The 23,453-nt window shown below is 33.1% G+C and overlaps 1 protein-coding gene and 1 long non-coding RNA gene across 3 annotated transcripts in view; one reads left to right on the top strand and one right to left on the bottom strand.

The window, feature by feature from the left end:
- Positions 1-8,657: 8,657 nt before the first annotated feature.
- On the top strand, positions 8,658-19,600 carry LOC134711650 (usherin-like). 2 transcript variants are annotated; one of them, XM_063572413.1, is made up of 9 exons: positions 8,658-8,767; positions 8,933-9,082; positions 10,461-10,610; positions 10,894-11,154; positions 11,632-11,739; positions 12,889-13,261; positions 15,014-15,199; positions 15,991-16,088; positions 16,875-19,600. In XM_063572413.1, exons 1-9 carry the CDS (start codon positions 8,713-8,715, stop codon positions 17,183-17,185), a joined length of 1,692 nt encoding a protein of 563 aa, XP_063428483.1. In that variant the 5' UTR covers positions 8,658-8,712; the 3' UTR covers positions 17,186-19,600. The 2 variants fall into 2 exon arrangements, with proteins under 2 accessions (XP_063428483.1, XP_063428482.1); XM_063572412.1 differs by having other exon boundaries at positions 10,894-11,253.
- LOC134711655 (uncharacterized) overlaps positions 14,706-23,453 on the bottom strand; it is a 32,717-nt gene continuing 23,969 nt past the window's right edge. The window contains exon 2 of the long non-coding RNA XR_010106210.1: positions 14,706-16,050. This is a non-coding gene — a long non-coding RNA (uncharacterized LOC134711655). The remainder of the gene's footprint in view (positions 16,051-23,453) is intronic.

The raw sequence follows: 23,453 nt of genomic DNA, 5'->3' as shown, positions 1-23,453 counted from the left end.
ACAATCCTTGTCAGCTTTGATTGGAGTAGAACGCACCTGCCTCAAGCGCGGCACGAACTCCCGACATCAGTGTTGTGACATTCGTATGATGTCGTATTTAAATTGCCTAGATATCTCATTAACCGATGCCTTTCATCGAATATGAATAATATCTAGACAGGACACCTCTCTTTATAATATTGGCATATACATAGTATTGTTTTAGATATTGTCAATGATTTATATTTTCATTCAAATGCTTTTAATAGCTGAAATTTTCTTTGTCTTCATTGTTCAATATCAAAATCATGTTTTTTTTAATTCGATATGAAAGTAAATACTCTTTATGTATCGATTGAAATCTTGTATAATCTGTATATACATAAAGCATATGACTCTCAAACTGGATGGCTTAGCCGGATAATTCGATATGAAAGTAAATACTCTTTATGTATCGAATTAAAATCTTGTATAATCTGTATATACATAAAGCATATGACTCTCAGATCGGAAGGCTTAGCCGGGTTCCGATAACAGTCATATCTAGATTTCAATTGCACCAGAATCGTGCCTTCAAGGTGACAAAAATTAAGAGGTCTGTTGGCTTTTTCGGATCACAAAAAAGAATCGAGGTCATGTCAAGGTGATTGTGATTGAACATTAGTAAAAGATCTGCAATTAAAAAAAGCAATTACTTCTATAAAGAGTCATCACATGGTTTCATTGATTTAGCATTTATGTAAATATCCACAAGGGACAGTCTTAATGCCCTATACTGTATCTTACATATATCAACGTAATTCCAAATTGTACATCTTAAGATGTAAGATTACTTGCGGACTACCCATTTCCATTCGATATTTAATTTATACAAGATACCCCAATTATAATTCACCCAATACTATTAGTTGGAATTAGTTCATTAGTTTCAGGGGAGAAACCTTATGATATTGACAAACTACGCCGGACACAGCGTGATGACAAAAAGCTCGTATGGCTTTAACAAGCAAACAACTCACAACTTTCAAATATATAAGGGCATACACAACAATCGCAAAGACAAATTTTACTGTATTAATACAATACGAGCTCTGCAATCAAGATAAGGGTCGAAAAATTATACCGCATCACCCCCTTATCAAATGATTAAGTGACCACTATCTTGGATCACATTTGTTAAAAATATGTTTAGAACATTTTTTCATCTTGATTTTTGCATCGTTGATATTGAATTAAAATATTGCTGCTCGGTCAAAATTTTGACAGACATTTGGGAATCTTTTTGCAAGATATGCAATGCCCAAACATAATAGAACGAACTGATAGTCTTTTTCCACTGCTTATTAACTAAATAACATCTATCATCAAACGTATTTTAATGGCAGAAAGGAAATATTCATTTATTTGCTGGTCAATGTTTTTTGGGTTATGATCGTATATGATTCTTTTTGCAAGTCATTATTCCTAGTTTTTCAGCTGTGTATACGACAATGCATTGAAACATAACGTGTCTGTATGTTACTTTCATGTTTCGCAGGCTAAAGTTTTGTACGACAATGCATTGAAACATAACGTGTCTGTATGTTACTTTCATGTTTCGCAGGCTAAAGTTTTGTACGAGAATGCAATGAAACATAATTTGTCTGTATGTTACTCTCATATTTGGAAGGCTAAAGTCTTATACGACAATGCCATGAAAAAAACCGTGTCTGCATGTTACTTTCATGTTTGGCAGGCTAAAGTCTTAAACGACAATGCCATGAAACAAAACGTGTGTGCATGTTACTATCATATTTGGAAGACTCAAGTCTTGGGAACACATTGCGTCCATTATGTACTGAGTTTTTCTCTGAATCTAAACAAAAGATATATGCATACGACAGAAATTAATAAAATTGAAGGGGTTTATGTTAATTTTTTTCAGGATTTATTTTTTAGGATAAAGATTTGGAATTAGTACTTATTATGGTTTTTTTCTGTCAGCTGATTTATTACTAAAGAAAACAAAAACTTTATGATTGTAACAAGGCATCAGGTACAGAAGGTAGACAATGATGTTATACATTAAGAAATCTAATATCGTACAGACTACAGGAAATAGTGAATGGCTGAACTTTTATTCGAAGTGCAAACATTTGTTTTATTTAAAATTATATCTTTTTTTTTAAGTGCAAGCTTTTTTTTGCAACGTAACCATTTCTCAAAATTGCCGGAACCTAGTTTGTCTAACATTTCGCCGGAACCTAGTTTATCTGACGTGTCGTATCACTATTTCTGTTTCTGGAAATCCTCAGTTGAATCTATTCGCTTAAAAGCATGAAAGAACTCTGAACCGTACCCAAATACCCTCTAGATTTAAGAAAATGTGTGAGAACAATTTTGACGGAAATAGGTAGGGCCAGTTTCCCAGGTGTTTGTTTCATGCACTTGTTGAAATAAAAAAATATGTAATATCTTACTGAAGTATGAATATTTTAGCACATCTGTCGAAAATTCCTTTTATTTTAAACAATTTTATGCATTTTAATTTTAAATAATGAAAATGCTATTCCAACTAAATAATGTATGAATTTCAACATAATTTTACATTCTTAAAGTGTTTATAAAATTTTGTGTAAAAGCTTTACACCCATGTTGCATAATTGTTGAAGAGACTGGTACTTAAAGAACTTTTTGCAATCAATCATAGGAGAGAACGTCACTAATGTTTTTATAACTTGTGTTCAATCCCTTTTGCTACTTTTGCAAATACATATGTTTAGACTAAACTAATCACATTGCAAAGCTAGAATATATTGGTATAGGGCAAACGCTATGTTCCTATTGTAAACTTTGGCTTCCAATCACTTTCAGTAGTAAAATACTTTATTCCACAGTCCACAGTCAATGGCGCATCTTTGTTGAAAAGTTGTAAAAGAGCAGCTTGTTATCATTATTAATTATTGGCTAACAGAGGTTTGCTCTTATATACCTGTACATTGAAACCTATCCTAGCAACACATGAGTTAAACTGATGGTCGGCACGGACATCTCATGAATTACATTAAACAAAAATTTACGCAAAAAAAAATAAGACTGAGGATTTTCTGTTTTAATAAGGGTATAACCAAAGAAGTAACACCATTGAAAGTATTTCGTGCAGAGATTGAGTGTTAATTAATTAATATCCGAAAACGACCGTGAATTAAACAAAAAATATATTCAAGATTACAAAATGTGGTCAAGCAGTAAGTGATAATCTTTATATTTGTAGCTGAATTTTATTCTTTCTTTTTTTAGACATTTCAATAAAAGGAAACTAGAGGTACATTCAAACTCATTCGTCGAAAACCTAAATCGCAACGCCATTACTTAGGAAGAAAAAGAGCCACAGACAACCAATTATAGTACACAACACACAACATAAAGACTGAGCAACACGAATCTCATCAAAATTTCATGCTGATCGCAGGTGCTACGGAAGGGAAAGCAGATCCTGCTCCACATGTGGCACTCGTCGTGTTGCTCGTGTGAGTACAAACCCAGAAATAAGTCTAATTCGATAGCTCACATTCAGGAAAAGGGACAGGATTGTGGTTAAGACATTAAGAACATATCAGCTATCATCTGTGAAACAGATATTCCGTAAAAGAGGGACGAAAGATACCGAGGGGACAGTCAAACTCATAAATCTAAAACAAACTGACAACGCCATGGCTAAAAATGAAAAAGACAAACAGAAAACCAATAGTACACGTGACACAACATAGAAAACTAAAGAATAAATAACACGAACCCCACCAAAAACTAGGGGTGATTTCAGGTGCTCCGGAAGGGTAAGAAGATCCTGCTCCACATGCGGGACCCGTCGTGTTGCTTATGTGATTACAAATCCGGTAAATAGTCTAATTCGGTAGGTCAAATTCATGAAAGGGAAGGGGATTGTAGTTACGACGTAAGGAACATATCCGATATCATTTGTGAAACGGTTATTCCATAACGGTCAACCAACTCGTGATGGCGTCCGTAAAATTTACGAAGGGATGATTTCAACTTCACCATTTGGAACTCTTGGTTTAATAGCTTCCTTGTGAGCAGTAACCCTCTATCAAGAAAATCATGATAGGAAATGCAAGCACGGGAATATCGTATCAATTGGGAGATATATACCCCGTATGCAGGTGCTGCTGGAATGTTGCTTCTCAGAAATGGAAAGTTCACAATTGGAAAGCTGAAATCATCTCTTTTGTCGTAAAGTTTTGTCTTCAACCGACCCTCATTGTCAATTTCTAGATGAAAGTCAAGATATGAAGCCGACTTAACTGTATATGTATCATCATTTATCTCCAATTCGATGGGATAGATGCGATCCACATAGTCACCAAATTTTGAATTGTTTAGTAAAAGAACGTCATCTATATAGCGGAAAGTAGAGTTAAAGGATATTGCTAACTTCTTATCTTTCTTCCTAAGAAGTTCCTGCATGAAGTCAGCCTCATAATAATAAAGAAACAAATCATCAAGTAGAGGGGCACAGTTTGTTCCCATTTGGATGCCGACAGTCTGTTGAAAAACACGTCCTCCGAACGTAACAAATATGTTGTCAATCAAGAAATCAAGCATCTTGAGAATATCGGTTTCAGAGAATTTTTTGTTTGAATCAGAGTGATTCTTTACAAAGTAGGATTTATCCCTCCCTAAGACAAGATAATTGTATCTACGTTGGTCATTCTAACGGTAACGTAACGGTCGACAAACTCGCCATCCGTGAAATTAAGGATGGAATGATTTCACCTTACCGACTTGAAACTCTTGGTTTAATAGCTTCTTGTAAGCAGATGTCCTCTTTCAAAGAAATTAAGATAGGAAATGTAAGCCCTGGAGTATCGTATCAACTGGGAAATTTATACTCTGGTGAAATGAATGTAAAGCTCCCATTTTGGCAGCCGAAAACATCTATTCTGTCATAAAGTTTTATTTTCAACCGTTTCTTTATGTCAATTTCTAAAGTCAAGATAAGAGGAAGCCTTAACTGTATCTGATGTATCCTTTATCTCCAGTTGGATTGGATAGATACGTTCAACATAGTCACCAAATTTTGAATCATTTAGCGAGAGAACATCATCTATATTACGGAAAGTAAAGTTTGAAATACTTCTTCTTCGGAAATTTTTGAATGAGGTCAACCTCATATGAATATAAGAACAAGTCGGAAAGAAGGGGGACAGAATTGGTTTCCATGTGGATGCCGATTGTATGTTAAAAACCACGTCCTCAATAGTTCTCAAAGGTACCAGGATTATAATTTAGTACGCAAGACGCGCGTTTCGTCTACATACGACTCATTAGTGACGCTCATATCAAAATATTTATAAAGCCAAACAAGTTGAAGAGCATTGAGGATCCAAAAGTTTTGCCATATACGGCTAATCGATGCCTGATCTATGCCTGGGATGAGAAAATCCTTAGTTTTTAGAAAAATTCAAAACGTAACAAATAAACTGTCAATCAAGAAATCAAGCATCTTGATGTCAGTTTCATAGAATGTTTTAAAAGAATTGGTTATTTTTTACAAATTATAACGTATTCCCCCTAAGACAAGATACTTATATGTATATATATATATACATTATGAAACACAGCAGGACCAACTCTTTTAGAATGGAATACTTGTGGAAAGTGTAAAAAAATCAAATGTTTTAATACTATTGCAAGATTAAAGAGTCTTAGATTGTTATAATTCTGAAAGGTTTTCGGAAATTTTTAATATCCACATCTTAATTCACACCATTTTTAGAATAGGTAGTTTTACAATAACTTTGAAGCCCGGTTTTGGTTGCTAATGAAAGTGATGTTGATAAGTAAGGAAGAGCTATCGTGGAGTACTTGAAAGATCCAGCAATATACCGTTGTTTGTAAAGACATTTATGTAGTTTATGTATCCGATACAGTGATGGATGATCAGTTCTTCATTGTTGGTTGAAATTCCAAAGGAACGTAGAACAGACTTATGATTAATTATTCAGGATTTCCTCTTTAGTAAGTGTCGTAGGGGTTTGTGTTAGGTTTCAACGTTAATTATCAATACCTAATTCATTTATACGGTAGTTAATGTAATTCGTTACAAAAAAATAAAAATACCACATGAACTCATCCGGAAATATAAAATACGAATATTTTACATTTTTTCTAAAGAAAGTACTGTATGTGCCGCAATGAACGAAAGCAAGTTATCTGTTGTGGATCATAACATATGTTTTTTTTCAATCATGGACTTCAGGGACTCGTAGGTGATCCATTCGACTCAAAATGTGTGTCCTCCATTATGCTCACTTTTACAGACAGCAGTCTTTTCAAATCTTCCAATCGCGGTGAACATATTTTTCATATCCTTATTATTTGAAAAACAGTGTTAATTTTATTTTACTATTATTTTTTCTCTCCTGAATATCCTGGATTATTTTCATTGGACGTTAAGATTGATTTACTGTTGGTGTTTAACGCAACTTTCCTCACTATAAGCTGTATCGTCACGTGGCAGTCAGTTTGTTAATAAGCGGAGCAAAACGGAGTGCTCGGAGATAACTGCTATACCTTCGAATATAACGGGATTTCATGTGAATCAGTGAATTTGACGTTTTACCAATATATGTGTTTTTTTATTGCTGTAAAATTCGAGCGTGGTTGTCTTGTTTTATTTATATTGTTGTTGTATAAATATTATATATAAAGATGTAGTATGATTACCAATTTAATTTGAGAACAAGGAAACTGCCAATCCGAATGTGTAACTTGTTGTTAAAGTCAGCACTTCAATACTCATTGTGTGCTGTTATTATTAGGTTAAAACAAGGCTTTCCAATATCACATTTCCTGCAATTAAATCATCAATTGTGTTGGTTTTTTATATTATTAATCAGCATTTATGTCTTAATTCCTCATATATTTTCCACACATTTACGTAAGTTGATTTTTTTTTTTGATTCATAAGTAATTTTTTTCCAAAACAAATATAGCCTGTCGCAGATTCGAGGGACACAAACACGATCCCATCGAAATGTTCCTTTTTAACTTAGTTTTCAAGAGAAATACGAAATCAATCCCTTCTCTGACTCTTTGTTTTCTTTTTCTAAAACACAAACATCTAAAAGCCTACCCAGTCTTCTGTCCTCTTACTTGGTGTGGGTAGTGTTTATTGCTATAATGATCATATGTACGTTTGCCTTTAGATGTTCACCTAAATTCCGAGTAGAATATTCTATGGGTCCACATTTCTGTATTTTATTCAAGCTTATTCAAAATCATTAAGTTATAATTTATTAGTTATCAAATTCCATCGGAGATATTTGTGTAAAAAGAAACATGCAAAATGAGTTGAAAGTGACGTTATTCTGAATGTGACCAGTAAGGGCCTTCATTGAACATAAACGAGAAAGCATCCGATGCTGTATATTATATAGCATGGTTGGCCGAGTGGTCTCAGACAATGTATACAACATGTGTGATGTTACCATGTAAGTAACAACATATCAATAGCTCTGAAAGCCCGAAATCAATTGGGAAAGGTCGAAGAGTATAGAATTTATTTGCTTGTGCAAAATTATGAGTTCTGATATTGTAAATAATGGCTGGATTAAATTCAAAACGTTGCGTAGAAAGGAGTAGGTCCGGTAAAGGCCGGTTTTGGCCTAAAATTTCAAGTTCATCAAATGAAAGAATTTGAACACTTTTTAAACACTTAAATGTCTATTTCAATTGATTAAATTATTTTTTGTGAAAGATTTTTTAACTGAATCACCCATTGAAAAGGCTCCGATTTTGGCTTAAACATGAAAAATCTATCAAAAATGCAAAAACTGTCACTTTTCGTATGTTTTTTGTCAAAAATGAAAGTGGACGCATCCGTATTCATCCTCGACCTGGTGTGTTTGTAGATTTACAAACAATTTCGTTTTCAGGGTGTCTTATAAGTCTACCTATATCATAAAGAAATATAGGAGTGTAGACATTGTTTAATTGAAATTTATTTAGTTTAAATATTTTAGATTTATCTTGCATGACGTATTAATGTACGAGATTACTATAAATACCTTGTGTAGGCTCAAGGAAACCCGATTCTATATATATCTTCCAGCAGCCCCTTCATGAACAGAAAAAAATATCACGCAGCGGATTTTTTCAGTTTCCATGAATTCCGATCATGCTATAAAAACCAAATGCTTGCAACATGCAGCATTCACTTCTACTGAAAATGGGTTGGATTCAACATAACTGTCTAATTACAATATTAGTATTTTGCTTTCAAGCATTTGAAACAGGTAGGGAATTTGGGGGGAATGGTTCGGTATTACCATATTGTACTTGAACCTATCATTGCTTGCGAACCTTTAATAAAAAAATATATTTACAGCTTGAAAAAAACTGGATTTTGTTATCTCCCCTTTCATGTGTTTGAGTCTGCATCGGATTTTATTTTAAATACAATTCATTGATACTTATATTTATGTCGTTTATCAATTCCAAATTCGTATAAAATTTTAATTGCTGAGGTCGATTTTAATTTTTTTTTGGAGAATCCTTGATTTATTTATATAGAGCAGTTGATGTTAGAAAATAGAAGCCGATAATGCCGGGTCATCGATATATATAGAAAGTAAATCGAGAATTCCCGAGATTTTTATTATAAGTAAAGCCAGAGATATAAAACACAATAATGATATATGTCTCTGGAATAGTTAAACAAGTTATACCAACATGAAGTCTCCATCGTTCCGGGATCTAATTGTCTTACTTTTCTTGGCAATATGTGGTAAGCCGGGACATTGTGCATAATTATAAGTAGCCAACATCTTTAAAGCTCATTTTTTTAAATCGTGCGTATTTACACAGAATTATTTGCACATACATGTACTTCACGAGTCAATATTTGTCACTTTTTACAACTGGGTTGAAATTGCTTTTATTTAATATGTAGACGCAAGACTGTGGTGTTTGACTGTTACATACGATAAAGAAACGTCTGGTTGCTGCAATGGAGTGGTATACAACACAACAACGAGTGGGTGCTGCGGAACAAAGATATATGACAAATCAAGAGATCATATAGATTATGAGTGCTGTGCCGGTAAGTTTTTATTTTGATTTAAGCCCAGTATGTACATTGTACGTTTTTCATAATTCAGAAGTAGAAAGATAGCGAAATGTATTTTGAAATAAAGTAAACAATAGTAATATTATACAATTACTGTCTTTTGATGTGGTAAATTGCGGTTTCATTGACTTTTAAAAATATGATATTCACTGAGGCCGTCGGTCGAAGTATATATCAGTTTTTCAAAAGTCAATTAAATCCCATATTTACCGAAACAAAAGACAGTAATTGTTTAATTCCATAATCCGAGAGAAGAAATGTATTTAATACCAAACATATACCAAAACAAATGTTACATGAAACATTTTACCATAACTTGGCATGTAAAAGCGTATGACGTTAAGCGCGGTTAATAAGTAACACTTTCTCGGGTGAATATGCTTTTTAATTCAAAATGCAATTCATATCGAGAAACCTACTAATATAATACCAATATGGAATAAATATAGATATGACTCTGATTTTTGGTATTTCTTAAATATACCATGACAAGACAAATAATTAATAATGATAATCATATTACCTCTTCATTAATTACGATACGCTATCCGAGCGTGAAATTAATTTATATATCCTTTTTTTTTCTGAATAGGAAGAATTCATCTTTTAATTTTACATTTTTAATTAGATAACGATTTCGTCATGAAAATGCACGAAATATTTACCACTGGACGTAAAGCAACCTACACAATCAATCCATCATTGGATAATAAATAAATTTGGTGTTTTTACTGTCTTCTGATTGGTTAAAATTATTAGTTTTATTTTCAATGTTGTCAATTTTGATGGCGACACGCCCACTCTGACGTTGAGTATTCATACGCCAACATGTGTGTACGCTTGTTATTGTTAATATAAATAATATAAAAAGTTTTTTTAGCCTTATTTTTGATAGAAATTTATTTATAATGAATGGCCATGATTTATTTTGATTTTATTGAACCATATAACTAATTTTTGACTCTTCACATTTTACATAATCCGCTTCGCGGATTATTCAATGTGAAGAGTCAAAAATTAGTTTTATGGTTCAATAAAATCAAAATAAATAATAGCCATTCATTAAATAATTGAAAGTAGATATATTTACAAGTCGTAATATAAAAATTTCCAATTATTTTCACGCTATTGAAATATATGTAGTGAGTAGTGTAACTGACGAATTTCAGGGGCATTACTACTATAGAGTTTCTGGTGGGTTTTTTTTATGTCTTAATACTTATTTGTCTTTGAATAATTTGGCAACCCCCTACCGCCCTTTCTCAGTATAAAAAGTGTACCAGTGATTTTCCTTGCTCGTAAGGCATGTCCAACGTTAATTTCAATCATTAATTGCTATTTTGTTCAATAGATATCCACGTCTATAAGCGATATGAACAGACGTGTTGTGGAAGTGTGGTACGGAACAACACTGATATTGACCAGGAAGATGTTTGTTGTGAAAACAAATTCCATCCGAAAACTGAAGGCGTGTGCTGTGACAATATATTTCATAAGCATGGTGTGTACATATTTTTATGGTTTGTTCTCAAATTACTTATAAATGAGATTTCTTGCGATTTAAGTAGAAAAATTGTAACTGAAGCAGGATTTAAGGCTGTTCGTAAAATTTTCATTAGAATTATTTTGAAACTAAATTTCAACCGTTTCAACATCTTAGTCTATAATTAAAATTACAAATTATAAATGTTCAGCGTAAAAAGGTTAAACCTGCAGTTTGGTTAAACGCTTTGTTTAGTTGGTTCTACAAAGTAAAAAGATCTAAAAAGGTATATAAATTTCAGGTGATAAAAATCGTCACAGCTGTTGTGGAAAATTGCTCAACGATAACAACAATAAAATGTGTTGTAACGGCAAGCTGCATAACGGTACTAAATATCCTGGACAGAAGTGTTGTGGTACTGAAACTTATAACAAATTTACCCATTGGTGTGACGAGCGGGATCCTGATATCATTCTTCTACTCGGACAAAAGACGTGTTACGGGCAGAAATACTTGACAAAAACCAAAATTTGCTGCCATGGACAACTTAGGAAAATAATAAGTAAGATGTCTATAAATGATGACGCTTGTTGTGGTACAACTTCTTACAACTCCAAAGAAAGTAGCGTGAAATGCGACAACAATCAGCTCGTTCCTAAAGGTAATATAATGTAAAATATCCAGTCTAGTGGCAATATCAATTACGGCATAGTTTCAATCAAACATATTTACAATTGCATTATGTATCCCTGTTTCTGTAACGAGGCTACACTATAAACTGAAACAAAGAATTATTTGAATGAGAACAACGATTAGGTTGTTCTCAATTTAAATGTATGGATTGATTGGTTGTTATTCGCTTATTAACGCGCAGTAGCAAATATTTCATGTACATTCAGAACGATAAATGTATGGATATTCCAGCAATAATAACATGAACTACTGGAATAAAGTGCAAATGCTGAGTGCAAGTGAATGATGATAAAAAAAAAGACATTAATTTGTATGCTGTTTATTTTAAAGATTGACATTTTTTCAGGAAATACGCCAGAGCCAACTAGGTGTGGAAACAAAGCCATAAAGGAAACTATCCAGGGCTGTTGTAATGGGGCACAATTTGATTTACTTAATCAAATTTGTTGTGGAGGTTGGTAAAGTATGCTTACAAAAACGTCTCAGTTATTAACTTTCATTGTAGTTTTGATTCAAATACTTAAAAAATCATTTCTTTTTTAAATTTCTAATGCTAGATAGATTTTTATGGTTTTCAATAAATGGCATGATCTTTTTTTTATGTCATTATTACCTTTTATCAAGAACAGATCAACATAAGCAGAAAAAGACAATTTTTACGGCTACTCAAAATCTTTTTTTTTTCTCTCTTCATTTTTGAGAAAAAAAAAGGTTAAAACATTAAATGATATTAAAAAGATGCTTGCTATGTATTTTAAGTGTTAGTGTTTGGTAGGTCGTATTTTTAGCTCACCTGACCCAAATGGCCAAGTGTGCATTTCTCATCACTTGGCGTCCGTGGTCGTTAACTTTTACAAAAATCTTCTTCTCTGAAACTACTGGATTAAATTTAACCATACTTTGCAACAATCATCATTGAGGTATCTTGTTCAAAATATGTGTGCTGTGACCCAGCCAACAAACCAAGATGACCGCCATGTAGATTTTGGCTTATAACTCTGAAACTAAAGCATTTAGAGCAAATCTGACATGGGTAAATTGTTAATCATATCAAGATGAACTGACAACCCGTTGTTGGGATGCTGCCCCTGAATTGATAATTTTAAGGAAATTTTGCCGTTTTTGGTCATCATCTTGAAGATCTACAAATAATTCGACATGCACAAAATGGCCAGTTGACCCCTTTAGGAGTTATTGCCCCTTATAGTCAATTTTATACAATTTTCGTTAATTTGGTAAATTTTTACAAAATATTTTCCTCTGTAACTAAGGGGCCAACTTTATTACAGATAAAGAAAATAGTAAGTAGCAAGAATGTCCAGGAAAGGTAAATCTACAAACACATCACCATCACCAAAAATCAGTTTTGTCATTCATCCATCTGTGTCCTTTGTTTAATATGCACATAGACCAATGTGAGCGACACCGTCTCTTTTAAGAGCCTCTAGTTTTAATTTTGTAAGGGGTAAAGAGGGGGCTTTTAATTGAAATACACAAACATAATAGATTTTATTATTTATATGACAACACACAAAAGACCTCAATGAATTAAAAAAAAATTAAAAAGTAACTATACCTCTGATACAATATTTATGGCTTACAGGAACCATTTTGCATAAATCAAAGAAATGCTGTGATGGGAGAGAATTGGACACAGCAAAATATGTGTGTTGCAAGGGAGATAAAATAGAACAACAGGTCAAGTTACAGCCTAACAGTGATGAATGCTGTTTACTGAAAAATGGTTCTTTTCAAACATTCAACAGAAAATATTCTGAATGTAGTCTTGCCTTAGGAGTTGCTCCAAAGGGATCCAGATGTGGAACTTTGTTGTATAACAAAAGTAGAGATCTTTGTTGTCAGGGAATACTATTTAAAAATGGTACTCTCCAGAAGAGGAAATGCTGTGGTGTTAAATCCTATGATACTCAATGCCAGGAATGCCAACACGATGGCATCAAAGATTTGAAAACATGGTAAATATACTTTAGTTTCTTGTGTACAATTTTTGTGAGTTTAGTATGGCGTTCATTATCACTGAACTAGTATATATATTTGTTTGGGGGCCAGTTGAAGGATGCTTCTGGGTGCAGGAATTTCTTGCTGCATTGAAGACCTGTTGGTGACCTTCTGCTGTTGTTTGTTCTATGGTCGGGTTGTTGTCTTTTTGACACATTCCCCATTTCCATTCTCAGTTTTATCTAACTAGAGGTTCCTATGTTAAACTGAGTCCCCCGCTGGCGGCCATCTTGGATGATGGATCGGCTACAAAGTAACAACACTTGGTCAGCACCTCATAAGGAACATTCATGCCATGTTTGGTTTCATTCCATTCAGTGGTTCTCTAGAAGAAGTTCAAAATGTAAAAAGTTAACGACGACGACAGACGACGGACGCCAAGTGGTGAGAAAAGCTCACCTGGCCCGAAAACCTATGCACAAAGATATTGGTTGGGGATCCTTTATTTTCTATATTCTTCTATTTGTTTTGCCCAATATTCTCTTAATCCTTTATACATTCGGTACAAGAGTTTAATCTGATGGTACTTTTTAACAAGTTAAATAAAAAAAAAAAGTGTTTAAAAACAAAATTGCTGAATATATATCTAAAAATAACAAACAAATCATTAAACAGTCATCATAATAAAAAAACAAGAGCAACATTAAAAAAAAACAACAGCTCAGGATGATTACACTTTTTTAATGGACAGTGTCACTTTTTCGCTTTTAAAAAAGAACATGTCCATAGTTTTTGGAATGCAAATATGCTATCATATAAAAAAGAAGATGTAGTATGATTACAAATGAGACAACTATCCATAAAAGACCAAAATGACACAAACATTAACAACTTTAGGTCACCATTCGACCTATAACAATGAGCAAAGCCCATACCACATAGTGAACTATAAAAGGCCCCGATAAGACAATGTAAAACAATAGACCACTTTCGAGTTCATCCGTCACCGGAAAAAACTCGTCAATTATACGCGCCTTTATCATCGTCATTTGTGCGTTTAGGGGCGTCGTCACTTCCTTCCAATGTTGAGCGAGTGGTTGGAAAACTATAATTCTATCTTGTACGAATTATTCGGCAAATTGAATTCTCAAAATTGACAATCAACACTGCTGTCATTAGAGAAATGTCAGTAGGTACCTACAGAGCAACCATTATTTCTAGTTTATCCTGCACAAAGACGATCACTAAGACGCTTGATGAACGTAAATAGTGCAGGGATACAGGCGAGCCCCTCTATCTGATAAATGACGTCAGAAAGGCGTGTATAATTGACGAGTTTTTGCCGGTGACGGATGAACTCGAAAGTGGTCTATTCAACGAGAAAACTAGCGGCCGTATTTATGTAAAAAATTAACGAAAAACAAGGCATACTGTTTCAGAGCAAAAATTGAAATATATAGATGTGTATGAATTGTTTATAAAGGCATTAAGAAGGGTTTTGAATAAAAGCAAAATAATTTCTCAAAATGTATTTTTCATAAATTTGAAGAAAATATTTAATAGAATAAGTTGAATATATTGTAATAGTTTTTGTAATATTGTTTATTATATTCTGAGTATGTTCCTGGCAACTCAGAAGTTTTTTCACACGAATACTCCACTGGCGCTTGGACAGTGAAGTTTAATTGTAACAAGATATCTTTAGAATAAAGAATATATTTGTTGTTAAAAAAAAAACCTGAAGCTTGACAATGAATATTATTTTGTAGTAACGAACATGTCAAATTTAAGGAAACACAACATTACTGTGGGAAAAAAGAATATAACAAGGATAGAGATCTATGTTGTCGTGATAAGCTTTATGTCAATGGAACAACACAGAGAAAAGGCTGTTGTGGAATAAAATCTTACTTGAAAAAGAATAAAAAATGTCTTCATGGAGAAATCAGGGAAGGGTATGTATCATTTAAATGAAACATTTTTGTCCTAAGATCAATCTAAGTTGCAAGCTTTTATGTGAAACATACCAAAAGATTCTAAAAACGGAATAAAGTTATAAAATATAAAGAAATTTATTTAACTGAATTACCAGGTAAGATTTTTTATCCTACATTTAACTGTTGATGTTGTTCCTTATTCAATCAAATATCTGTTTGCAGATTGTTTTATCAGTTGAATATTTGGAAGTAGTATAAAATGATAGTTATTGCTATTTTAAGAAATTTTCCCTTGATCTTACTGACTGATAATAGCCATTCTCTGCACAGTAGAGTAAAATGAAAAATAATCGCTAGAAACTTAGGGCACACATGTTATTGTCAAGGAAATTAACAATGTCACCATATGTAAATATCGATGTACAGATTATCATTGGTCATTTCAACTCGATTGCTTTTCTCAATTTTGCTGTACCAGCTCCAGCTAGAAAATCAATGTTGTTGAGATGACCAACGATAATCTATGAGTATACTGGGTACTTAAAGAAGTAAGAAGTAACCAGTTTATGAATGTGGTAAGTTAGGTGAGAGATGAATGTCTTCATGCATTGATCATAATTGATATCCCTATCCTATAAAAATGTGAATGAAATGTAGTGGTTACCCACACCAAAATAGGAATGGGTATTTTAAACAAATTTGGAACCAAATGAACATATTGGTTCACAAACAATGGATAACATGTTTTGTTATATTTCCTCAATATATTCAATAAATATCAACAAGTCTTTTTTATTTCTTCCTCAAAGGCGTGTTTGTCCAAATTACTGTAAAAGAAGCTGGATTCAAAACAACCAAACATCACTGACCTGGAAGAAAAATAAAACAAAAATGTGTAAATATAAAGGTATGCATCCTACACTATCAAAACTCAAACTTTTTTCTACGACTTACTAAGCTAAATAATTATGTAACATGTAAAACAAAATGATGATATTAAGCATAGGATGTATATAAAATAGCACAAAAATAATGGATTCATTTATTTTTGTGGGTACCAATTTTTTGTGGATTGAGAATTTTAAGTTTTGCCAATATTTGCATACAACCTTATAGAAAATGTGTAATTGGTTGATCATGTGCATTTGTTGATTTTCTGTACCCAAAAAATTATACTTTACTTTTCTACATTGGCTAGAGGTATAGGGGGAGGGTTGAGATCTCACAAACATGTTTAACCCCGCTGAAATTTTGCGCCTGTCCCAAGTCAGGAGCCTCTGGCCTTTGTTTGTCTTGTATTATTTGAATTTTAGTTTCTTGTGTACAATTTGGAAATTAGTATGGCGTTCATTATCACTGAACTAGTATATATTTGTTTAGAGGCCAGCTGAAGGACGCCTCCGGGTGCAGGAATTTCTCGCTACTTTGAAGACCTCTTGGTGATCTTCTGCTGTTGTTTTTTTTCTATGGTTGGGTTGTTGTCTCTTTGACACATTCCCCATTTCCATTCTCAATTTTAAGTAATGTATAAAGCACCTTAAAACTTGGAATGACAAAGTCATCTATCAATCAATAAAGTATGTATCAAAATTACAAATTTTTAGGAATTTTATGATACTGTCAAGTTTTCTTGCAATCAGTTAGAAATAAAACTGATTTCTATTCATTTTGACATGATTTTATGTCTTTTCAGTTTACAGCATTAGTTACTTGACAGGAAAAACATGGGAAATAAACTACAGGAAAAAATCCAAAAACGTGGTCTTTGAAAAAGACTGCAGGTGTCTATTTAAAGGAAAGAAAGAGGCAATATTAGTATCTAAGAGAATAACTAAAGCTGGGAAGATAAGAGGTCAATTCTACCTTCTACCAATTTCAAAAAACAACAAACAAAAAACAAAAAGATTGATAAAAAAGGATATAAGAATAAAAAACAAAAAAAACATAAGTTGTACCAGCAAGTCAAAGAAAAAAATTATGAAAGAGAAAACAAAAAGTGAATAAGGAATACGAATTTGCTTTTAAACTTTTTTTTAACCATTTTTTTCAATCTCCCTTTTCACATGCATTTTAGAAGGGGCGTGACCTTTTTTGGGACGTCGGGATCAGGTGTTTCTAAGCTCACGATTTCAGGATTGACCCTTTTGGGATCTGGGATTTTTTTTTTCAAATTTTGGGCATTCAGGATTTTTTTTTAAATTCGGGACCTCTGGGTAATTTGTTTTTACCCCAGGATTTTGGAATCTGGACCCCTCCAACTCTCCCTCATTTCAATATGGGAAGTTTGTCGATTTAATATATGCCAATAAAAATAATGAAGATTTCTTCCGAGTTTTTTTTAATTACTAAAGGGGATATTTGCCACTTGATTTTCTATAAAAAGTTTTTAGAGCATAAAAGGTTGCTTTTACTTATTTGTGTATCTAATTGAAAGAACAATTGTGTCATCTGTCTCAAATTGGGTAGCAAGTGACTCTAGTCTGAATCCAATCATCATTATTTATTATGGTCCAATATCATATGTATCATCATTATGTTCAAATATCATACATATATCATCATTATGTTCAAATATCATACATATATCACCATTATGGTCCAATATCGTACATATCATCATTCTACCTTTTGACATACATCAAATTGTAAGGTTTGAGGCACAACACAAATTTATCTTTTTCCGTATCAATATCAACATCAACATTTTAGATTGATTGAAGATGGTGTAACTTCTATTGATATTGTTTTAAGTACATGGAGTTGATGAAATGTAGTAGTGATTTTCATTCACTTTTAAAATTGATTATCTAGTGTATTTAAAATATCTTTAAATTTATTTTTCAACTTTTTGATAAATTCATGGGATTGTAAAAATCACTTTGCAGTTGACCAAGTTATTAAAGTTATAAATGTGATCTCAGGGGCGGATCCAGCCATTTTAAAAGGTGTGTTCCAACTACATCTCCCCATTTAAATGCATTGATCGTCCAAAAAAGGTGTGTTCCAACCTCTGGAACCCTCCCCCTGAATCAGCCACTGGATCTATAATCAAGTACTTTTGTTCCAAGTTTATATATCTGCATAAGGAAATTTACACCATAAAGGAAGAAGATATTTTGAAATATTCTCAATGATTTTCATTTAAAACATCAGATATATTTATCAATTGCATATCAAAACGTATAGTTTTTTCGTGTGCATTAAAATACAGCATTCATCATGATATAAATTAACTGCCAACTCATGTAAAATTTACATTGTTTATTTATAAAAGTATTATAAAATGTGTTCAAAACAAATCTACCTGTTTGTTAGTGTAAAAGATTTTCTAATGTATTTTTATAAATACTAATAGGAATTTTTGAAGATGGGAATATCTATTGACTTTTTCTCTACTAAATATATCTGTGTTTTATGCATGTTATTCCCTTTCTATATGCAAATCAATATAAAGGTATAAATAAATTCATAATTGTTTAGGCTCCTTTTGATAACACAATAATATAAAAATTCCCCAAAAATTAAAGTCAATTTAATCAGATATGGAATAATCCATTCAGAAAAATAATTAGATAAAAAAGTGAATTTGACTTCCATATTCTTCTGCTAAATGTAAATAATCCATATTTCAGTATAATAATTAACAAGTTGGAATTTATCCAAGAAATAAATAGAGCATGACATTCAATTTTTTACATATCTTAACCAATTTTTCCACCATACAACCTAATATAAGCTGTTTTGTAAAAAGAATTATGATACAGTACTCATAGCCCCAATATGTTAACAAATAATGGCAGTATCCATATAGGGCAAGTCTATTGGCAACAGAGTTAAAGGTTTCTTTATTCTTAAAGAACATTCCTTTAGTTATTGGTGAAAATATGTTTCAAAAAAACTTTATATGTTGATTTTGATTTTTAAATGACCAAATTTTGCATGAAAACAGAATGACCATTACAAAAAAACGAAACTTTTTAATTCTAGTAATATCTCTTTAACCTCCTAAATTTGTAAATTCTTTTTTAAGATAGAATATGGTTATAAACTTGCTATTTGTTTCGAGTAGACTCAATAATCAGTGTTATCCAACACAATGTTAGAATTCTCATAATTTGATTTTTAAATTTGAAAATAAGAAAATTTCTGCAATAACATAGTGACGTATCAAGAGCAATGAACTTTTAACACTATAAATGTAAATACATGTATTGTAAATTGTTCCATGATATTTATAGTTATGTAATTGTACAAAATGTATATAGGTGCAAATGTATATATGTATGACGTTAATATAAGGAAATGACAATAGTGAGTTTTTAGAAAACGAGAACTGGAAGTATGAGCTTGAATGAAAATAAATTTTGTAAATATCTCACAGGTGATATTAAATTAAAAATTAAATGTATTATGACTGAATTATTTTGTGTTTAATTTATTTATATTAACTTAATTATATTGTTAACTGGTTTTTGTTATTTAAACATTTAAAGATAGTGCAGTATATGAAATATAATACTTGGGTTTAAACTACAAATTGATCTTTTACTCCAAATCTTCACAGATCTTCAGTAGCGTACTTGAAAAAAATTCCATAGAGAAAAGATTAGATCCAATGAGTTACCCTATTATGTCACAAGGGCATGTGTATAGCCGTTCTGAAGTCACCAGGTTACTTTCAAGCAAACTATGCACTTCTAAACTAATCTGATTCTCAGTTTTCAATATCTTTATAGGTCACAGGTCTTTTAAATGCAGAACAGTGATGTTGTACTTTGTTGTTAATTGTCTGATTTGTAATCAAACAACATCTTATTTTTATGCCCCACCTTCGATAGTAGATGGGCATTATGTTTTCTGGTCTGTGCGTCTGTTCACACATCCATTTGTCTATTTGTTCGTCTGTCTGTTTGTTCCTTTGTCTGTCCCGCTACAGGTTAATGTTTTTTGTTAAGGTAGTTTTTGATGAATTTGAAGTCTGAACAACTTGAAACTTAGAACACATGTTCCCTGTGATATGATATTTCTAAATTTAATACCAAATAAGAGTTTTTATACCAATTTTAGGCCAATGAACATAAAAAATGATCGAGTGAGTGGGGCATCCGCGTACTATGGACACATTCTTGTTATAAAATAACATAATTATGCACATTTAAAACATAATGAGAATACAGAGAACACACATTTATCAAAGTGTAATTTCATAATTTGAGAAATGATTTAATTAAAAAACAAAACGGATAACTGCATTCCTCGCTTTATATTGTGACCCTGTAAACTCAAAAATACAATTACATTTAACTGTAAAAGGAAAGAACTTTAAATTAATGTAAATATATGAAACTTATATCAACTTAAGATACATCCTGAATGACTTTAATATATTCTTATGTTAAATGGTGAAAGAACCTTCTAATTCTTTTAAAATATATTTGTATGACACTTAATATGTTTGTATGACACTTAAACACTGGATGAATGACATTATGTCACATTGACATATTTTATTTTACTGATGAATAAATTCTGAAAGCAATTTTCCGAAACTGAGAGGGTATCCACATTCCCTAAACAACCTACACAAAATATTACATTGCTAGAAAGAGATTTATCACTTTTTGTTTTTGTTCCAAAGTGTTGTGTTTTTATGCTTAGCTCACAAATTCACACTTTTGAAGTAGGGATAAAGATATTAATTATATTATCAATTGGCCAAATCTTTTATTAAATATTACCACAACTAAGTATATACTTTCAATAATTTGGTTCAACATGCAAGACAATAATTAAAAGTGAGATTTCACACAAGTATGAAAATCAGATGATGTGGTTTGATTGCCATTGAGACAAATATCAACCAGAGTGAAAATGATGCCTATCAAGCTGCATAACTCTTTAAAGAAAAAGTCGATCGTCCACCAATGTAAAAAAAATGATTGGTGATATTATCCTTCATTATTAGAAGTTTTATAAAAATCTGCCAAAAATTGTACCAGTGAGTGGTTCTCACTCTAACAAGACTGGATAAATGGACAGACAAACTTGATGGAATCCTTGTGGGAATTTGCTGTTGATGGTAATCTTTATGGCAATTGGGGGTTGATGGTAATCCTTGAGGAAATCTGGTGTTGACGGCAATCTTTGTGGGAATGGGGGTTTGATGGTAATCCTTGAGGGAATCTGGTGTTGACGGCAATCTTTGTGGGAATTGGAGGTTGATGGTAATCCTTGAGGCAATCTGGTGTTGACGGTAATCTTTGTGGGAATTGGGGGTTGATGGTAATCCTTGAGGCAATCTGGTGTTGACGGTAATCTTTGTGGGAATTGGAGGTTGATGGTAATCCTTGAGGCAATCTGGTGTTGACGGCAATCTTTGTGGGAATTGGGGGTTGATGGGAATCCTTGAGGGAATCAGGTGCTGATGGCAATCTTTGTGGCAATTGGGGGTTGATGGTAATCCTTGAGGCAATCTGGTGTTGACGGCAATCTTTGTGGGAATTGGAGGTTGATGGTAATCCTTGAGGCAATCTGGTGTTGACGGCAATCTTTGTGGGAATTGGGGGTTGATGGTAATCCTTGAGGCAATCTGGTGTTGACGGCAATCTTTGTAGGAATTGGGGGTTGATGGTAATCCTTGAGGCAATCTGGTGTTGACGGCAATCTTTGTGGGAATTGGGGGTTGATGGTAATCCTTGAGGGAATCTGGTGTTGACGGCAATCTTTGTGGGAATTGGGGTTTGATGATAATCCTTGAGGGAATCTGGTGTTGACGGCAATCTTTGTGGGAATTGGGGGTTGATGGTAACTCTTGAGGGAATCTGGTGTTGACGGCAATCTTTGTGGGAATGGGGGTTTGATGGTAATCCTTGAGGGAATCTGGTGTTGACGGCAATCTTTGTGGGAATTGGAGGTTGATGGTAATCCTTGAGGCAATCTGGTGTTGACGGCAATCTTTGTGGGAATTGGGGGTTGATTGGAATCCTTGAGGCAATCTGGTGTTGACGGCAATCTTTGTGGGAATTGGGGTTTGATGGTAATCCTTGAGGGAATCTAGTGTTGACGGTAATCTTTGTGGGAATTGGGGGTTGATTGGAATCCTTGAGGCAATCTGGTGTTGACGGCAATCTTTGTGGGAATTGGAGGTTGATGGTAATCCTTGAGGCAATCTGGTGTTGACTGCAATCTTTGTGGGAATTGGGGGTTGATTGGAATCCTTGAGGGAATCAGGTGCTGATGGCAATCTTTGTGGGAATTGGGGGTTGATGGGAATCCTTGAGGGAATCTGGTGTTGACGGCAATCTTTGTGGGAATTGGGGGTTGATTGGAATCCTTGAGGGAATCAGGTGCTGATGGCAATCTTTGTGGGAATCTGAGGCTGGTGCCAATCTTTGAGGGCATATAGATGTTGACAGCAATACAAACTATTATCAATGAAATACTATTAAGAAGCTTCTTATAATAATTTTAAAAGTGCTTAATTATGATAGACAGATGAGGAGCAAAAAAAATAAATACGACCCCCAACAACCCTCTATTTCCAATAGGCTGAAGATGTAACTATATATATTAGTTTTAAAGAGGAGATAAGACAGCAACACAACAACTAAAAAAAACATTTGACAACCAACACATATCAACTGTCTATAGTCGCCGTCAAGTAAAATTGGCACCATGATTTGTCAAAATTTTCTAAAATATCAACCGCGTTTACTCGAGATCATGTTTTTCAATTAGCGGGATAAAAATCCAATCCAAATGTATACTACTGTCCTACCTTTTATTGTGTTTGCACAGTATAATCCTGACCTTCACAAAATCCAGGATTATTTTGTATGGTGGAATCCGACATTGTTATTACCGGAAGTGTTGCCGTGGAGTCCACGTGCTCTCAATTTTCTTGTATCTCTCGGAGCTGTGCGTCATCTTTATGTAAAAAGCGCGGGAATTCGTATCATCAATGACAATGATATTACCGGAGAGTAACGAATGTTATGTAGTAAGGGATCCTCATAGAAACCAAGATGGCGGTTTTACAATGAAAACAATCTTGAAAAATGTGAAGGTCAGGATTATACAGTGCAAACACAATAAAAGGTAGGACCGTAGTATATATTTGGATTGGATTTTTATTCCGCTAATTGAAAAACATAATCTCGAGTAAACGCGGTCGACATTTAAGAAAATTTAGACAAAAATCATGGTGCCAATTTTACGTGACGGCGACTATACACAATATGTCAAATTAGGAGTTGATGGGGTTGTAAAGAGC

This window comes from Mytilus trossulus, chromosome 3 (genome assembly GCF_036588685.1).
Source record: "Mytilus trossulus isolate FHL-02 chromosome 3, PNRI_Mtr1.1.1.hap1, whole genome shotgun sequence".
NCBI classification, from domain to species: domain Eukaryota; kingdom Metazoa; phylum Mollusca; class Bivalvia; order Mytilida; family Mytilidae; genus Mytilus; species Mytilus trossulus.
Note: the sequence above shows the minus strand (reverse complement) of the source record. Positions and strands in the feature narration are given on the sequence as shown.

Excerpts from the sequence above, each read along its gene's own strand:
- LOC134711650 (XM_063572412.1), top strand. The coding sequence starts at position 8,713 with ATGAAGTCTCCATCGTTCCGGGATCTAATTGTCTTACTTTTCTTGGCA. Across the intron at positions 13,262-15,013 it reads ATCAAAGATTTGAAAACATG|TAACGAACATGTCAAATTTA; the intron begins GTAAATATACTT and ends ATTATTTTGTAG. Across the intron at positions 15,200-15,990 it reads CATGGAGAAATCAGGGAAGG|GCGTGTTTGTCCAAATTACT; the intron begins GTATGTATCATT and ends TCTTCCTCAAAG.